The 18,804-nt window shown below is 30.1% G+C and overlaps 1 protein-coding gene across 1 annotated transcript in view; it reads left to right on the top strand.

Moving 5' to 3' along the window:
• sli (slit guidance ligand) overlaps positions 1 to 18,804 on the top strand; it is a 140,828-nt gene that overhangs the window by 58,022 nt on the left and 64,002 nt on the right. The window contains exons 2-3 of the mRNA XM_015510611.2: positions 9,471 to 9,542; positions 12,309 to 12,380. Coding sequence (XP_015366097.2) covers positions 9,471 to 9,542; positions 12,309 to 12,380 — 144 coding nt within the window. The remainder of the gene's footprint in view (positions 1 to 9,470; positions 9,543 to 12,308; positions 12,381 to 18,804) is intronic.

Here is an 18,804-nt window from a genome sequence, read left to right as displayed (position 1 = left end):
GACGCTGGGGCTCGTTATCTTACAAGGTAAATCACTTCGGCGGCGCACGCCAAAAACAATAAAAGATTCCGACTGCCCGAACTACGTGGAGGGAAGTCGCCAAAAGGAAGCGAAGGCCTCGGTATGTGTAATCGGTTTTAACTGTATATAAAAGCTCTGCGTCGTGTCTCGTCTCTGCAATACAATTATCGCCAGCTATTGATTCGTTCGGAAGGTTTATCTCAATATTTATGTTGTGCACTCGACGATTTAGGATTACGTATGCGCCAGTATGGTACTAGAGACGATTTATGTTGAACGAGTATTGAATTATATTTCTGGTTACCGTGATTTAATATAAACGACACTGACATAATACCATACATTAAACAAATTAAATATTATTATTTTACACATAACATAACTAATATAATATACAGTGAAACCTACCGGTCACCGTAATTTTGTCCATTATTTAGAGGTGTCCGCTATTCATAGGGGGGAGGGGATATAAGATACTTCATAGAACATAATCTATAAAAATGTTTTAATCGACGCGATAATAGACAGATAAGATTAACTTAAAACTATAAATAGACATTTGTAAAGTCATTCCGTAATTATTCTATATTTTAGAATTGTCAAAATCAAAATGAAATTACCTTAAAAGTGTCAGTTATTTAGATGAGTGTCCGATATTTAGGGGGTTTCCTGTATAATAATAGTGAAAATTTCCCCGTTCCCGAAAAAATGTCCGCTATTTGGAGGTGTCCACTATTTAGAGGTGTCCGTTAAGAGAGGTTTTACTGAATATAATATAATGGCACTATATATATATTATTCAATTTATAAGAAATTGTTAGAAATAGACAAATTATTTATATAGCTTTTTTTTACTATGTACAAAACTCTTGGCGGAAAACAAAAATTTAAGTCTACTCTTATAGTCGTGAACATTAATTTTAAATGAATCTAATAAACTTTTAATAATTTAAATATGATCATCATACATCACTCTTTACACAATTCATCTTGTTATCAACTTGCGTGTTGCTGTAATCACAATAGAATTCACTACGTTGATTTTGATTACAGCATATAATAGTATTCTGTGATAGCAAATGATACAAACGGTAATTGCAATAGTACATCTGCTTTACATAATATACTGTGTAATATTTTTGTTTTGTACAAATCATATGATAATAATGAATAATATATTCGAAAACTAAAATATACATTAATATACCTAGTTGCGCTTCGGTGTATTATTGTGCCACGATATATAATTGTAATCGAATCCTAAATAATCTACTAATTTATTTGACGTTTTCCGGTAAAACCGTTTGTATATTATATAATATATGCACTTTCAGCAGTAATAAATCACGTCAGTGATTGGTCACTTTATATTTATATCGATCGGTCATCGGTGTACATTAAACGCTATTGGAATAGTTAATTAAGTCCTATAACCATACATGCGCGAGTCTGATCAATTGTCTAAAATCGTGCCTTTATTGTTCCTATATATTATATAGGACATTGTAAATTATGATTAATATTTGATAAGTCAATCACTATAATGTACCATGTACACGTGTGAAAACACTGATTTCGAAATTTAATCAGAACAAACTAATAATAATAAAATATTTTCAGATCGTTAATCAACGCATGCTAATCATATTATTCTAGATACGCTTTTTACGTAATGTTTAGTGCAAAATTTGGCAAGGACCAATAAAAGTTTTTTCTTTTTGGTGTAATATTTTCAATGATAATAAAAAAAATTTTTTATGGAGATACTGCATATAATATATGAAAAATATATATTTATTTTTTTAATTAATAAAGACAACATAATGACACGCGATCCCCTCGAAAATCTAAACAATTTTTGTCTAAAAATATAATATTTAAAAAAAGTTAATACTTAAATCTATTTTAGTAACTCTCGCGGTACAATCTGGAAACATTAAATTATCGACGAATGAGGTTGGTAGTTATTATCAATCGAGTTCATCTATTAAAAAACGTCGGTCCATTTGCAACTCGTATCGCCTAAAACTATTTAAAACTTTAAAGCATTACAAAACGTTTCATTTGGAGTATTACCAAATTTTAACGAAACTTTATGTATAATAATATATGCAATGTGCTTTAGTCTATAATGAAAACAACGATTAAGTTCTGACAGATAGCTTTAATAAATATTAGTGCGCTCCCAACAGATGATAAAATTGAATTGTTTTATTTATTTTTTATCATTATTAAGAATTTATTGTGACAGACGGCGCGAAACAAAGTTAGTGTAACAGCTCAGTTGTATACCAAACATTGTTTGCATGTCTCTGTCAAAATAATTGATAAGCATTTTTATAATTGTTTATGATCGAAGATTTTTATTATTCATTACATATTATATGTTTATGAATTCTATTTGGTTTTACGCAGTACTTTTTAAGTTCTTATTATTATACGTATTATATGATGATCGACATTATAAATAATATAATGTTCAAAATCTCCAAGCCCTCGTATTGTATTAGTTTGTATTCTCAAATTACTTCCCCCTAATTCTTTTAAGCGTAAATATATAGTACTCTTGAACAGTCTCATGTGTATTTTTGTAATTGAAAACGAATTTATTTGTTTTGATTTTCTGTAGTCAAAACAATCAAAATACAATTAATATAAAATTGAATACAATTTTATTATTGAATTATAATAGTTTATTGCGTTTTGTAAATGCATGCAAGATATTTGTAAGAACATCTTAATTGGAATTGTTCAGCATTTTTTTTTTTTTTTTTACTCATAAATAATCATTACACAATTTTAGGGTTCCGTACTTCAAAAGAAAAAAACGGAACCCTTATAACATCACTTTGTTGTCCGTCCGTCCGTCCGTCTGTCAAGAGCGTTTTTCTCAGGAACGCGTGGAGGTATCAAACTGAAATTTGTATATGATACTCAGGTCTACTGTCCCTGGAAGCTGTAGAAAAATCAACCTTCTAAGCCAACGCAATCAAAAGATACAGCCATTTAGGCCGCAAATTTCCGCAAATTTTCGAAACTCGCACGGGAATCAAAACCTACAGGGTACTTCCCGTGAACTTAGAATCTTGAAATTTCGTACGAAGTCACGTCATATAGTACAGATATAGGAAAAATTACGAAAACCGTAAATTTTTAGTTAGATCACATATTTTTTTTTTTTTCAAATAATTTTAAACTTCTAATCCTTTTCCTCATGAACGCGTATTTATGATCCTCCAGCTTTCCATATTTTGATGTTATAAATTTAATTTTGCAATAAAAATACCATAACTATGACTCGATTGTCGTGATGGGTGAACTTTTACTTATATACCTACAGGTTTGTACGGACTACGGAACCCTCGGTGCGCGAGCCAACTCGCACTTGACCGGTTTTTTATACTAATATAAGATATAACATATCAAAACATACAATAATACAAAGCATGTGGATAATATGTTAATACATTTATATAATTATTTGTTTACAATTTTTATATTTCAGTTTTAAAATTATCTGATATAGAACAAAAGCTATTCATTACTATACGAAAACTTATAAAATATTAATATTTTTTTTTTAATGCATTACGCAAAATTCGGTCGAAATACGTGTTGGTATTCAAACGTGCAGAAAACCAGCAATAAGCTCATTATTAAATTTCAGAAGTGTGTTTGCTGAGACGACGTGGTTTCGTTGGTTTATTGAAAACCCCGCTAACTCGACTTTAAAATCGCTTAAGCGTCGCCGCCTCCGCCGGCAGACAATATAATAATTATATATGATTTATTTTAAATCTCCGGCGCTTTCCTATATATTATTATAAAGGGTTATCGGTAAACACATTGGCCCGTTTTTAAACACCCGCCGTAGCCGCGGGGTGCCGAATGTAAAATTTCGCGGAAAACTTTTACACGATCCACGAGAGAGTGAAGCTGAACGGAGCTAATGGAAACGGAGACCGTTCGTTTATTAATTGGCCTTTTCCTCCGCGCTCAGCCGATGACAAACTTTCGGCACGCATATAATAATAATATACGACACGATATACATACGCAGACATTATAATTTTCACCGTCTCTGAAATATTATTACATAAATTCGAAAGCGGCAGAAGCGGCGGCGGCGGCGGTGAACATCTGTCCGGGCACGAGCGGGACCCTTTTTTGACTGGCAACTATTTTTGACAGCACGCTAACAAGCCTCTTCCTTTGTCGGCTACCGTTTCCCTGCACCTTTCCACGTAGCCAAAATAATCGACGGAAATTTAATTATCCGGCAGCCCTAATTTCCAAAAACATTTTTCGATCGCTCCTGCGACCACTCGCCGCCCCCTCCATTCTGCTACAACCCTATACGCTGCACTGCGTGTGTACACAAAAGCCTTTCAGGGGTTAGGTATATACCGCACATATCCCAAATGGTTATATATGCATACCGAGGTCATAACATTATGATCGTGACACCCCAAGTATGTGTTTTCGTATTGCTTTTAAACGACTTGTTTTACAACGATTTCAACCCACCATATCGATTCGAATAAAATAATAATGATAATAATACAATTATAAGCATGCGCCCACCAAAAAATTAATATAAAATATTTTGAAATAAGTCTATCCGGTATGACAATTTCGGTTGATGGCAAGGTTAAAATATTATGTTTTGTTGCTTATAACAATTAACAGGTGCGTTAAATCACTAAAAAATATATTATATTAATCAGAAAATGTATAATATATTCTATTGTAACTTATAAATCGTGTGGCTCATATTAATTTAAAGTTCTTGCAATAAAACTAAAAATATATTTAAAACAAAGTGCAAAACTTGGTTTAGTAGAATTACATTTTCCGTTACTAATCAACATTTATTACGGGGTTGGATTTTTCTCTTAACGAAAAATTAGAACGTTCACTGATGTTATAGTATTATTCTATTGTTACGCTATACTTAAAAAAAAATATTTCATTCAATTTAATAAACCAAGACTGACTAAATTACTGTTAAGCTCAGAAATTCTAAATCTGTGCACTGAGATTCTAGAGGATATACATCGAGACAATTATATTTGTAATCTCCACCGCAGCACAATATGAATGGGCGACAATTTGAATTTGTCCTTGCTAAGGAACGCCTAATTACCGTATTTGACAGACGATAATTTAAACAATTGTCTTCTCTCTGACATTCCGTAGGTGGGGACCCGGGGATGTACGGTATATATATATAAATATGTAATATTATACACAGATACCTCAACAAGTTAAGTCTCTTGTCACTGAAGATTTATAAGCCGGCTGACCGTAGACGGCGGCTATCGTCGTCCAACACTAGTGGCCTGACGGTGAATATTTTGTTGTTTCCCAATTTATCTACAGTTCTCCTTTTAAAATTAATCATGACTAGTCAGTTGTGTTTTCACTTTATCTTGACAACTGATTATAGCCTGTATTTTATTTTTTTGTCTTCCATTAATATGCGGTTTTCTTACAACCATCGGACGACCCCACTAATCATATACGGGGTATAACATTTTTGTGATCCCTAACCCAAACAAAATACTGCGTGTTTTCGAAATATAATAAAATTATGTATTACATCGTATCCGATTGATTAACGACACCCTGTGTGTAGTAGGTTAGGTTGACAAATATCTTAAGTGACATCGAGTCAGTGGATTGGAAAATGTATTCAATCGTCATCTCATCAAATAATGTTTAAATTTAATTATAAGTCTCTAACACGATCAAAATGTTTAAATTGTTTTAAAATATTATAAAACTATATTTCCATCCAAATGTTAAAATACAAGCGCAATATAATAAGAATTACGTTTTTCTTTATTGGATTTAAGTTTTGTCTTTTAAAATTGAATTTTATTAAATATAAATATATAATACAGGTGCCTAATATATCTATAGCTGAAAGTTCTTTATCATCGTGAAATTAAAAAATACCAAAAATAAAATAAAACTTTTAACTTTCAATCACAATTTGGTCATTTTTATTTTTTAGATTTAATATTATATCTCTCCAAAAAAATTATAATAATATATTTACACAAAGTCTATAAGTTATAAAATAAATTAATTTTCAAGTGAATGTAATTTAAACTTCTGTTGTACCAACTACCTATATACATACTATAGCCACTATAGTACTATACACGTGGATCGTGGACTTGTCAGAATACTGTTCAATCATCATTGTTTTAGTTCACAGACGCGTTCCAATCGTTACTATTGTTTACAGAATGTAAATCACGTTTGTTTGGTTATTATAAATTTAATTTAAAAAAAAAAACTTATTAGTTCTTTTTAATATTGTTTATACAGGTGCGTGAAACGGAATAATTATAATTAATATAATGATTACCTTTATCTATAATAACAGTAAAATCAGTTTTAAATCAACAATAAAATTGACAAGACGTGATCAATCGATTATTTTCTTAACTTTTCACACTACCTGAATGTGTGTTTGGTAGAAACGCCTATTCACTGCATTATTGGAAGTCAGTATTGGTGCTGACGGTTTTCTTTATGTTTCGCAATTTTTTTGTATGTCGAAAACAGACAAATCGATTGGTAATTCTTTTCGTTTAGCCGACGGACAAGAGCGGAAAACAATATACAGCACTATATTGTTCGTCGCAGACTTGAGACTAACAAATTACCCTTTCTTTGTTTTTTATTTCCTCCATGCACGTGGTATTTGTATTTTTTTTCAAACTCGGCTTTTAAAAAAAAGACATCGTTTCCCAAACGAAATTACATTGCCTTTTCGAATGTAACCGACCGCACTGAGGTGTTTGAATAATATACTTCAAATATTGTCATATGGTTTACGACGTCTGTTTTATAAAAATAAATGAGCTACACACCCGCAGTATTTCCTCGACTATTTGCGACAAATTAATTTAGTCTTATAATCAATTTCTAAGTATAGGTTTTCAATTACGATTAAAGATCCAAAATAGGTACTTTACACACATAAAATAATAATATAAATTAACGAAGAGTCCCAAATTATAATAGAAGACGTTTGATAATTTTACAGTATTTTCATTGAAACCATTTTTAATGTTTGTTTTTAATATTAATACGATTTGTTTATTACTCATTCGCTAATCGATATTTTGGTATGATTTTTATTTTTACTCGGGAAATTAGAATATTTGTCCAACAATAATGTTTGTTTTTTTTACCAAAGAATAAAAGTTACCAAACGTCTGTTTAAAGCAAAATCTTTTCTATTTTCGCCTAATTTGAGTCGCGCTTTGAACCGTTAGCCTGATAATATTACTTGTTTGCTTTAAACATAACCCCATTTGTAGTCGATCCAACTACAATATCCCACGGATGTTTGTGTACTCAAGTGATATTGGTATGATTTCTTATAACATATTTTTTATATTGTTTGTATACAATATTTGTTTAAAGCCATTCATTGATGTACCTATTCGTGTAAGATTTATATTTTGTAATTTTAATTTGCCCCAGGTAAAAATATAAATGTTTCGTACATTACACAATTAACTGAATTCATGATAAATATGTTTTATTTGAATAAATTACATAATGACCCAATCGAGTTTCAATAATGTATACTATTTAAAAAAATCCCTGTACGAAAAATTAATTTAAAAAAAGTAGCATTCAGATGTAATGTAATAATAATTTAATAATGTTTCATGTTTTACAAAACGAAATTAATTTGCATTCACATATTATATTGTTAAAAATGTTTTAACGTAAAAGTGTAATATTAAATTATACTATGGGCACCTATACATAAAAAACAATTTTTTTTTAAACTACAGTTGAGTACTTTTATATAGATTTAAATATTTTATCATTTTTAAGCCGATAAGTTTTCCACTTGGCCATTTTTCAGAAATCATATTTAGTTATTATATAGCAGCCTTCTACAAATGGTAGAACGGACATGAATAAAAAAAAAAAGTATGGAGCAAAAAAATGATTTACGATAAAGAGTATATGAAATGGTATATTTTACATGCATTATACCGTTGGATAGCTATCGTCAAACGGTAACTATTCGAGTGGAAAGCCAGCAAACAAGTTAAGCCTCTTTGTTGGAGCACTTTTTTTGTCCAAGAGATTACGATCGGCGAAGAAGAAGCAAGGTAGTTGTTGTCGACGTTTCTGTGTTCAATAAAGAACCTAAATCGAGCATATATATCGTTTGGTGAAACAAAAAAATAAAAATCGATTTTCAAGCGCACGCGGTACCGGGAAAATGCATTTTTATTTCCGACTTATATACGTTTGCCGCGCTATAACACACACACGCGTACACCGATGGAAACATTATTATAATGATAAGGTTGAATATTTTGTGGGCGATTCAAACGGTTTTAGCAAACTACCTTTATTAGGTATAATATTATTGAAGGTATTATAGTATTGTGTGCGGAATGCCACGACAGTGCACTGATTTTATCCCATGACATGGGTCTCACGATCTCAGCGGGGTCCGTGTTTTAAAGTGTAAAATTAATAACGTTTACAACCGACCCCGCGGTTTTTATCGCAGCTAGTCCCATTGTAATGATTTCGTTTTTCGACGTTTTACCGTCCGTCTCTGATTTATGGACAATAAACCGAATAAACGCGCCGGATTTTATTACAGTCACTTTGTATTAAAACAGCACCACGCCGTGGACTATGTACATAGCAATATCATATTATACAGAGTGATACACCATTTCATCAAACATGCTCCTTCCATTTTTTTTTAATTTAATATCTAATGAATTCTAATTTTTTTATAAAAATAATTATGAACGATTTACAGTAGAAAAGAGAAGGAGGGGGTCTCGTTAAAAAAAAAAAAAAACAGAAGCTTAAGGACGGAACGTCTTTCAAGTAGGTATAGGTTGTATAAAAGAATCTTAAAACTTTTTGAAAATATGGTCTAAAGTATAGTATTTGAAAATTCTAAAAGTCAGATTTTTAATAACTATACATTATCGAAGAAGGAAAAAGGAAGTAAAGATGCTTGGACAATCACTCTGAATAGTTTATTATCTAATGTTGAAAGTTGAAAGTAACCGTAATTAGTAATGACTATATGCTTCAGAAGGAAATCTAAGTATTTTGCTTGTCACTCGACTCACTCGTTATAAATTCGAAAAATTTGGTGCTACGCATTAAGTTCCAACGACGATGTTGTATGAAGTATAAAATATGTACGAAGTAATTAGTCCGTTAAAATACGTTGTAGCAATGCATACGATTTTATTACTAATACAACACTGTACAGTGTATACTTTCTAAAACATTTTAATAGCTTAGATGTAAGTGTAATGGATATTATTATAGTTCAATGTTTATTGTGAATAATGGGACCAGTGAAGTTTCCTCATTGTTATTTTGGTTTTAAATAATAAACTAATAAATGTATTTATTTTTGTTTACAGAGACTTGCAGGGAAACAACATTACGGTCATATCGTCTACTGACTTTGCCAACCTGACTAATTTACGAGTCTTGTAAGTACTTTTGTTTTTACCTTGTATTTAAATAAATATGTATCTTTAAAAGTCAACTTGATTTATGTTTTTTTTTGTTCCCCTCTTGCGTCCAGTTTGTTGGTTTTGTCTGGCGACCTGTGAAAATTTAATAGAGTTCCTACTGAGTATATGTTAAGCCTGTATAGAGGGTCGAGTGTATAAATATAGGATGGTTTTCCGGGGATTTTTAAATATATTATATGCTTTATTATTCCAACGGACCGGGGATAAAAAATAACCGAGTAAATAAACATAAAAATTGTTTTTTAAATCATAACTTCAAGTGATTTTGGCAGTGATTTGGTATATTTGAACCACTTGAAATTATTCATCGATATTTGTTGCAAAGAACAAAAAACAAACAGTAGGAATGGAGGAAACCCAGTTTCTCATTATTTGTGTTAATAAGAACGGAAACTTATTTTTTCCACTCCCGCGAACTTCGTCTTCAGACTTTTATTATTTATTCTTATTTATTATTTATTTGTATAAATATACACCATTGCAAGTGCGCCCCACAGCATCTTGTAAACATAATCTACTGGTTGCTCGTAGTATCTTGTTAAAAATATAAAAATGCAATTTATAACTCCTTTTTTTTAATATCAAATTGTGAAATTCAACAATCTTCCATCCGATCTTTAAAAAAAATTATCTTAAGTCAAATATTTAAAAAATATATATATATATATATATATATATATATATATATTAAGTGCAAGCAGCTATTTGATATAAATAATCAATAATGATACACGCACGTATGACCACTAACCAGTGAAACTTGTAAATACCTACAGTTTTTATATTAGTGTATGGAAAAATAATTTTTAATAAGGCCCTCAAACCCTCCAATACAAAAGCTAAATAGTTACGCCTTTGCTTATGCAGTTATATAATATATATGATTTATAATATAATTAAATAATTAATAACGACTTAAATGGATTTTTGAGTTTCTATGAATAATTCGTCTATACACTATATCAACAAATATTATGAATAGGTAATATATATATATATATTTAATACACTCAATATTTGAGAATATGACATTGTAACAGCAATTGAATTGTATTATCCTAACGATATCAGATATCTGCAGTGTCTTTGAGATTTTGTAGTAATAATACATAATTAATATCACGATTTTTAACTATTGTGTTTTACTAACATCGTATGAACCCTAATTAAGAGTATATAGTTTAACTATATAAAATTTGCATATTACCGCAATTTATTATTGTGAAGTAATAAATTGTAACTTAGTTTTAGTTTGTATATAAATAATATAATCAACAATATCGTATTTTAAAACTTTTTCTAAAAAATATTATTTATAATCAAGGAGTTTCTGACCCCCCCCCCCTACTATCACATTTACCTCTGTGTGTGTTACATAATATGTAATTTGAAGATTTGTATTAAATTTCATTGTACAATATTGTCAGATAAAAAAAAAGAAAAAAGAATATAAGATAACAGATAATGTCGCCTATGGGTAATGGGCCCTCATCAGTTACCAAACACAAAACCCCTCACTTCAAACAAACATTATTGATGTTATTATCATCGCTAATTTTAATACAATTATTATCTAATCATACGTAAAATATAATATCAAGTTTCGCATACGTAGCATATGTGCTGTGTCATTCCATTTTCGGCACAGCTAAATGTACGGCACAAATATTCCCTCTATATGGCTTTTCCACCCCAAACATTTTTCACCATACTGGACGATTCCATGCCATCCCCGTTAGGATTAAAGGGATTAAATTTTTGAAATTTTTTTCATTACATTTTAAATGCAACGGCGTCGTTTTTCATAACAAGTAGACGAATATTACCGATTTAAATAACTGCAATCCACCAGCGAGTGATCCGCCCCAGGTCAGCGTATTATAGTGCAGCCTAAAAATATAATTATTTCATACCTTTTTATTTGGATTTGATCTTCCTACGCGTTGTATTTATTACTATTATTAAAACCGAATTATAACTATAAGAAAATTTCCAAATGTTAAAATAAATAATTGTGAAAGAAAAATTCCCGTTCAGGCGCGAAAATTAAACACTGGAATAGTATAAAAATATATACATAAGGAGGGGAAAAGAGCGTCCTATATTTATAAATATATTATCTATTACGTATAGTTAAATATGTGAATGATGAATAATTTATTAATTTGATTTATAATTGAAAAAGGTTTTTATTAATTACGCTCAGGTCTAATTAATTTGATTGGGTGTGATAATAATATTATCACTGAGAGCTGAGACTGCGCTGCTAGTCCGGTGATTTCATTTCATTTTTTTCTTTTTAAATATTATATTATACCTACCTCTAAAAGAGATGCTTAATAACATGTACAAAGTATTTATTGAACCTTGAAACTTATTCTGTTGTGTATTCGAGGCGTGTTTTTATCTCGAATATAAGGGTGTAAGTTTTTGAACTATAAGGCAGACAAAAAGTAATTTTAATAAATGGCAATATTTCTTCGATACTGCTGTCAAACAGCAAGTTGAGAATCATTCTTCCATGCAGTAGGATTTGTAACCAATTAAATTCGTTTTCTATACATTGTTTACTTTATTCTTAAAATGCAATCAAATCATTCGTATTTTTTCTCGTCTTATATATGATATAAATTCAACCCCACTCACAAAAGACCCTTTTTATAAGAAACTTTATAATTGAAAAATGTTTCTTTTTAATTGTTTTTTTTTTTTTTTTTCAAGGCAATTGTCGGACAATCAAATTCATACGATTGAGAAAGGAGCTTTTAAACATCTTGATCGATTGGAACGATTGTAAGTGTATTACCGTCATATATAAATACATATTAATTGTAACTACATAAATATTTTTTCTCGTCATTAATCGTGTTCGAATATAATTACAATCTTTGCGAACACAATGGTCGTTAATTAAACAGAATTATACCATTATAATATATGTGTGTGTATCCTATACGGCTATACACATAAGTATTGCTAAGAATATTAAGACGCTTAAAGTTAAAATTATATAATATTATTACAATATGGAGTCGTCGTCGAGTTGAGTAGGACTGAAATTAAAATGTCAAAAGCTACTGCTCGTGTTAAATGAGTATGCATACGTAATCCAACGCATGAATAAAAGTGTGTGGTAGACATCTCGACGTTTTGACAAATGAAGAACGTAATAAAAAAAATATATATATATGCTTATCGAATCAACTACCCGTGTGGCTATAGAACATTAAGAATAATTTTTATAATATAGTGCTTGTTTGTATAGTTTTGGCAACATTTCCTCGACATCAAAAGTTTATTGTTTGTGAAATATGTAGATGCGTAAACAAAGCTTGAAAACAAACGATATTATTCATTAAAGATTAACTTTAAGTACTTATAATTTGTATACATGGTATTTACAGCTTTCGCATAAAACGATTTTCGTGGTCTTAAAATCGATACCTCGTACAATTATAACTACGATGCCGTGAATATCTAACTTAAGAATACAATATACAATTATTATAATTAATGGATTCGATAAAAACTGAAGTATACTTAGTAGGTACTACGGCACTGTGCAGGGTAAAAAAAAAATTCTCTCGATGAAAATCCGATTGATTCCAATATTCCATCACCGGTTCTGCACATTTGTCATTGAAGTTTGGCCATCAGTGAGGACGATCGATTATAAATTATTATTTTAAAAAGAAAATTAATCAATCATTACGAAAAACTGAAATGAGAATAAAAAATGATTCTCACCGTACACAGGTCGATATCAAGTGGTTGATATCAAGTAATAATATATGTGTGTGGGCTGTAGCAGTAGTTGTGATTTGCACCTACCTATACATACTTGCGTCTGCTGCGGACCTAACGTTTCGGTTGTTCAGGACATATAGGTAGGTAAATAGTAGAAACCGTTTAAAATGACACCGGTTGTAGTGAAATGCCAGGTTGAGTAAGCTAAAGTTAAAGATCTCGGCGAAAAACTTAAGTGAATATGTTTTAATACTAAATTTGATGGATTATTATGACGTTCTTATAATGATCATACGGATATAATATAAGATGTTTATTTTTTTGTGAAATTTGACAAATATTACTTTTATAACGACCACACAACATATAGTCCATGTTAACGATGGTTTATGACATATTTAAATTTTAAGATAAGAGAAAATATCAAACAATCAGTGTCAAGTTATGTGGCTATAAATTATAATAATATACGTATTCAAAAACAAAATTTGAAAAAGTAGAAACAATTACATTTTTTTTCTGTGTACCTACCTGTATTATATAAGGGGCATGCTGTTAGATGTTTTTCCACTGCAAAGAAAATTGAGGAATCAGTAGGAATTTAGTTTTTGAGTATAGTTTAATGGAAAATATAATAGTATAATAATTCTACATTTTGTTAGGAATTTATACGACAGTCAACAAAGTATTAAAACAATTGGTTAGAAAAAAGTTACACCCAATCCAAAAACATATCTATAAATATTTTTTAAAAAGTAAAGGAAAAATGTAGTAAATACACTTTACTTTTTAATGATAATGACTTAAGTGATTTAAATAATACAACGAGATGGTATACTGTTTTGTTATGATTATTTATTTTAATTCCGATTGTTATGACTATCGGTTATTATACCCTATTTTCAGTCGTTCTTTGGATGTCATTATAAACAATATTTCTACTTCAATATAATATAATATCGATAAACTCCGGTGTCACGAAAGGGTGTGGACAGATTTCAACAACTGCGCAATTTGTCATGAATGGACCCCGTTGATTATTTACGACGCAATTTCCGCGTCCTATTCGCCGGCGGGATCCCCTGAATTTTCCGGTATCAACCGACTACCAATGATACCACACAAACACACACACACACACAATACCATCCCCCAGCAAGCCCTTATGTGCTCGCTTATACCGCATGCTAAAACAACCAATGGCTAATTGACTCATAATTCTATACACGAATATAATATGTAGATCATATATTATCGTCCAATATATACACATCAGAATTCTAAACAATGAAGTGATGTGTACACTGCACAACAAACGTGTCCATGAACAGTATACATACACAACACATAATAAACAGAGTGGTTCACCGAGTATGCTTAAACCCCTATTTAAAAACAAAACCTATTAATGATATTTTTTATGAATTTTTATTTTTAAAATTTTTAAATATACATAAAGATAATTTTTCCAATTCTTGAGATTTATCGTACTAGGATAGTGTCCATGCACAAACTTCTGTTCTTAAAATGAGTATCCTCCACCCTTTTTACTATAAATTATTTAGTAAACATTTTTTTTTTTAACAATTTTATATTAGTCCTTAAAATTAGTTTGACAATATTATGAATTAGATTCAATATTATTTTAGTATATATTATATTTGAACCAAATTTATGAACTATAAATATTAATAGATTATCAAATAAATTACTAAAAACCTATCCATCATATTATCCTTAGTATGTTAAGTAAAATAATACAAAAACTGAAAAAATGTAGGTTTTGATGCGTAAACTTTTTCAGAAAAATTATCTAATAAATTATCTACTGTATAAAAGTCATATGTTATAATTTGAAAAACAGAAGTTATTAAATCTCCGGGATAATCTTAAAGTAGTACAAACATCTTAAAATTTTAAAATCTCAAAATTTGGTCTTTAAAGATATTTAAAAATTCAAAAAAATCAGATGTTGTCAAACCTGCATTTTTGACGTAGATAAAGAGAGTGGAAATGCTTGGTGAATTGCCCTGTATACCTCACATATTAACCGCACAGGGTGATTACTTTAACGTTGTACTTATCATGTCAGCTGTCAATTAAAAACCGTCTTCATCACTTGTTAAAAACAGCTTTGTAATCAGTGTAAGTATTATTATAATTAGAATTGGAATTTTAATGCATATAATATGTGTTTTATCTTTCTATAATCTGGGATTTCTGGCCATAATCTATACGAATCGCAATAGTTTCAAGCAATAATGACAACAATTTTTCTTGCACATTTCCGCTCAATATTTGATGATTAATACATATAATATTATTAAGCTATGTTGCTTTAAAATTTTATAGATATTTAGACAAGTGGAGTATCATGCGAACCGCTCTGTATACGTTGGTACGTTATAATCAATATTAATATCTATACAGTATACAATATACATTGTATATTGCCTATATATATATGTATACACTATACAATATACAAATATACATAGTAATTTTATATTATACCGCTCTTTGATTTCTGTAAACATTATTATTACCACGTGGTAATGCGTTAAACATCAACATGGTCCACGAATCTTTATACAATGAACCTAAAAATACATTCAGCCATCTGAGATATTACTTTAAGACTTAAATATTTGTCTGGAATTAACTAATACACTTCGTTAGTATTCGTCGGTACCTTAATTAATATACAATTATATTTAGCGTTTCAAATAATTTAGCCATAGCACGGTTGTGGTCGTCAATCGTGTATAAGTCATTAATATATTTCTGCTTTTGGACGTGTTTTTACCTACTTCATAAAATATTATATTTAATATTTAAATAGTTGTATAAATTTAATATTTTTAACGATTAGATACATCAGTCACTATTGTTCAGACAAAACGTTTAACTCCATTCTTCATTTATCACTTAAACTCATAACCGTAATAATAATAAATATGATGTTATTATTTAAATGTTGAATTTTTTACTCATAAATCATATTTTCTATTTACTATCAAATCAGACTGACTTCCATGACATGACCAGGTACACTCAAAACTTTCAATTAAGCAGAACATTCTCTCCAATGTTTTAATTTGACACCTATTTTACTCGTCAATTTATTGAAATAATCTCAGGTTACATTAGCTCACAATATTGTTTAATGATAACTAATTAAACATTATTATATTTTAGAATGATTTCAATTTGTGTTAGGTTTACCTGGTTTACACATTTCCGTCGTAACTTTATTATTATATGAGTTAAAAATAAAAATGTATTAATTGTCCAAACTTATTCAAAGTTGTACTATCGTCTTAGCGTCTTATATATCGACAATATATAAACTTAAAATTATTTCCAAAACTATCTCACATATAATATTATTAACATTAGCTATGCAAAATCTCGAAAATAATTGTTTAGCTTGTTCAAGATTCAAGTATTGCATTATTAATTCATTGCATAAATAAAAATAATTTATGTTCGTTTTGACAATAATTTATAATTGAGCCGACTAAATCACATTCAAATTAAATGTTTTGTCGGCGTTTTAAGTGTAATAGTTCTCTTCCAGTACGTTTGCTTATTACATTTAATGAATCCAGCAGTTTATTTAGCATCTCTAAAAAAACATAAAGCTTCACTGAAATTGAAACCAATGCCAAAAAACTTTTAAAAACATTTCACACTAATAATGCCAATTGTATATTTTAATTTATTAATGACGCTTTAATTCCCAAGATCACGTTTTTACAAAAACTAAATATTTTTTGTTTAAGATTTTTAAAAAAATGAACTGAAACTAAAAATTTGGCACTGCCTGGTGAAAAAGGACGTATTAATGCTCTGCTCTGAAAGTCAAAATTTATGGGCCAGTTTTTCAATTAACTTTAACATGGATATTGTTGTCACAAACAATCTTTTATCGTAAAAACACTCTGGCCATAATACGACATCTGAAAGTACTTAATAGGCAGTCCTTGTTTTTTTTATATTTTGTATATAGTTCTCTATTTGTTTTTAAAAACATTTAAAGCTTTACTAATTATTAAAAGCGCTATTATAGACGTGTTACATTACTTTAAACAATACACAAACAAAAAGTCGAATATTATTATCAATTTTAGCGTTTCAGATATACGAGTAAATAAATACATTTAATAATATTACGGTTAAAAATAATTCATGATCAATTTGCTCATAATATGCCACGCAATCTTTGAAATACACGATAACAATACGAATTTTACTCCCGGCGCGATGTCGCCGTGAAAGATGTTTTCACACTGTAAACTGTTGGCTAATTTATGTACGACCCGAAGGCACATTAATTTCGCAGGTGAGATTGCCAAAGGTCACCAAAGGCTGAGGATAATTGCGTTTTGAGCCCTTTCAACCGATCGCCACGCCATGCGAGCTTTCATTAAAGTCCCGTCACAGCCGTCCATTATGGGGAGCCTATCGTGGCCAGGACACTTTTACCACCCACGGGCAAATTATTATTAATATACTCCGAAATTCCCGTTTAATGAAAAGGATAGTCGACGAATAGACCCGATCCCGGTCTGCCTGTGAGATAATATAATAGTTATTGGAAATACTTCTCGACAACACCACCTAATATATATGATATACTCAAAACTATGATCATCGCACACATAGGTACTATAAAATATATATATTTATATAGCCGCATAAAACGCGAGGGAGTATATGGTATTGTATAGTAAATCAGGATTTTTATCACCAGCAAAACGCTTCCCCTTTTTGTATTTCCCGAATTAATTTCCAGAGGCTTTAGACCCGAAATCGCCCACCGGTTACCGGCGAACCGAAAACAACCGGAACTACCCTCCACAAAAAAAAAAAAAAAATTAAAATAAATGTAAAGTTTAAATTAAAACAAATGAACGCTATTTTTTTAGGATTTATCACAAACTCCGCGTATATATATACCGCTTGCGTACACACTATTAATTTTCATTCAATAACACTTGTCGAAATTCTCGCGGTTTTAGTATGATTATAAAATTGAAATTAATTTCTTTTTCTCGACCTTATATAACAATGATGTGAATCGCTATGATATTATAAAACAGTATATTACTTAGATTTTGCTGGTGTTGCAAGTATATCGTGTAAGCACACAGCACCTTTTTATGCCATTGAATTATTACTATCAAGCCGATAATATTTTATTATAACGATGTATTATTAAAATATAAGATTTCGGCATTTTACGTCACCCGCCGCGCCGTTGACATTTAAAGTTTAGGTGATAATATTATAATGTGGCTGTCGTTGGCAAAAGTCTTTTGTGTGGTGAACGTGGGCGTAAACTTTATTGTTGTTTGACGGATTATCAACGGACGTATAAAGCATGTACCGCTGACGCCGTCGCGGTGGAAAAGCTAATATAAAATATACTAACAGTGCATGTACAATAATAATCTATACAATGGGT

This window comes from Diuraphis noxia, unplaced genomic scaffold (genome assembly GCF_037042655.1).
Source record: "Diuraphis noxia isolate RWA-SAM2 unplaced genomic scaffold, SU_Dnox_SAM2 contig0002, whole genome shotgun sequence".
In the NCBI taxonomy this organism is placed as follows: Eukaryota; Metazoa; Arthropoda; class Insecta; order Hemiptera; family Aphididae; genus Diuraphis; species Diuraphis noxia.
Note: the sequence above shows the minus strand (reverse complement) of the source record. Positions and strands in the feature narration are given on the sequence as shown.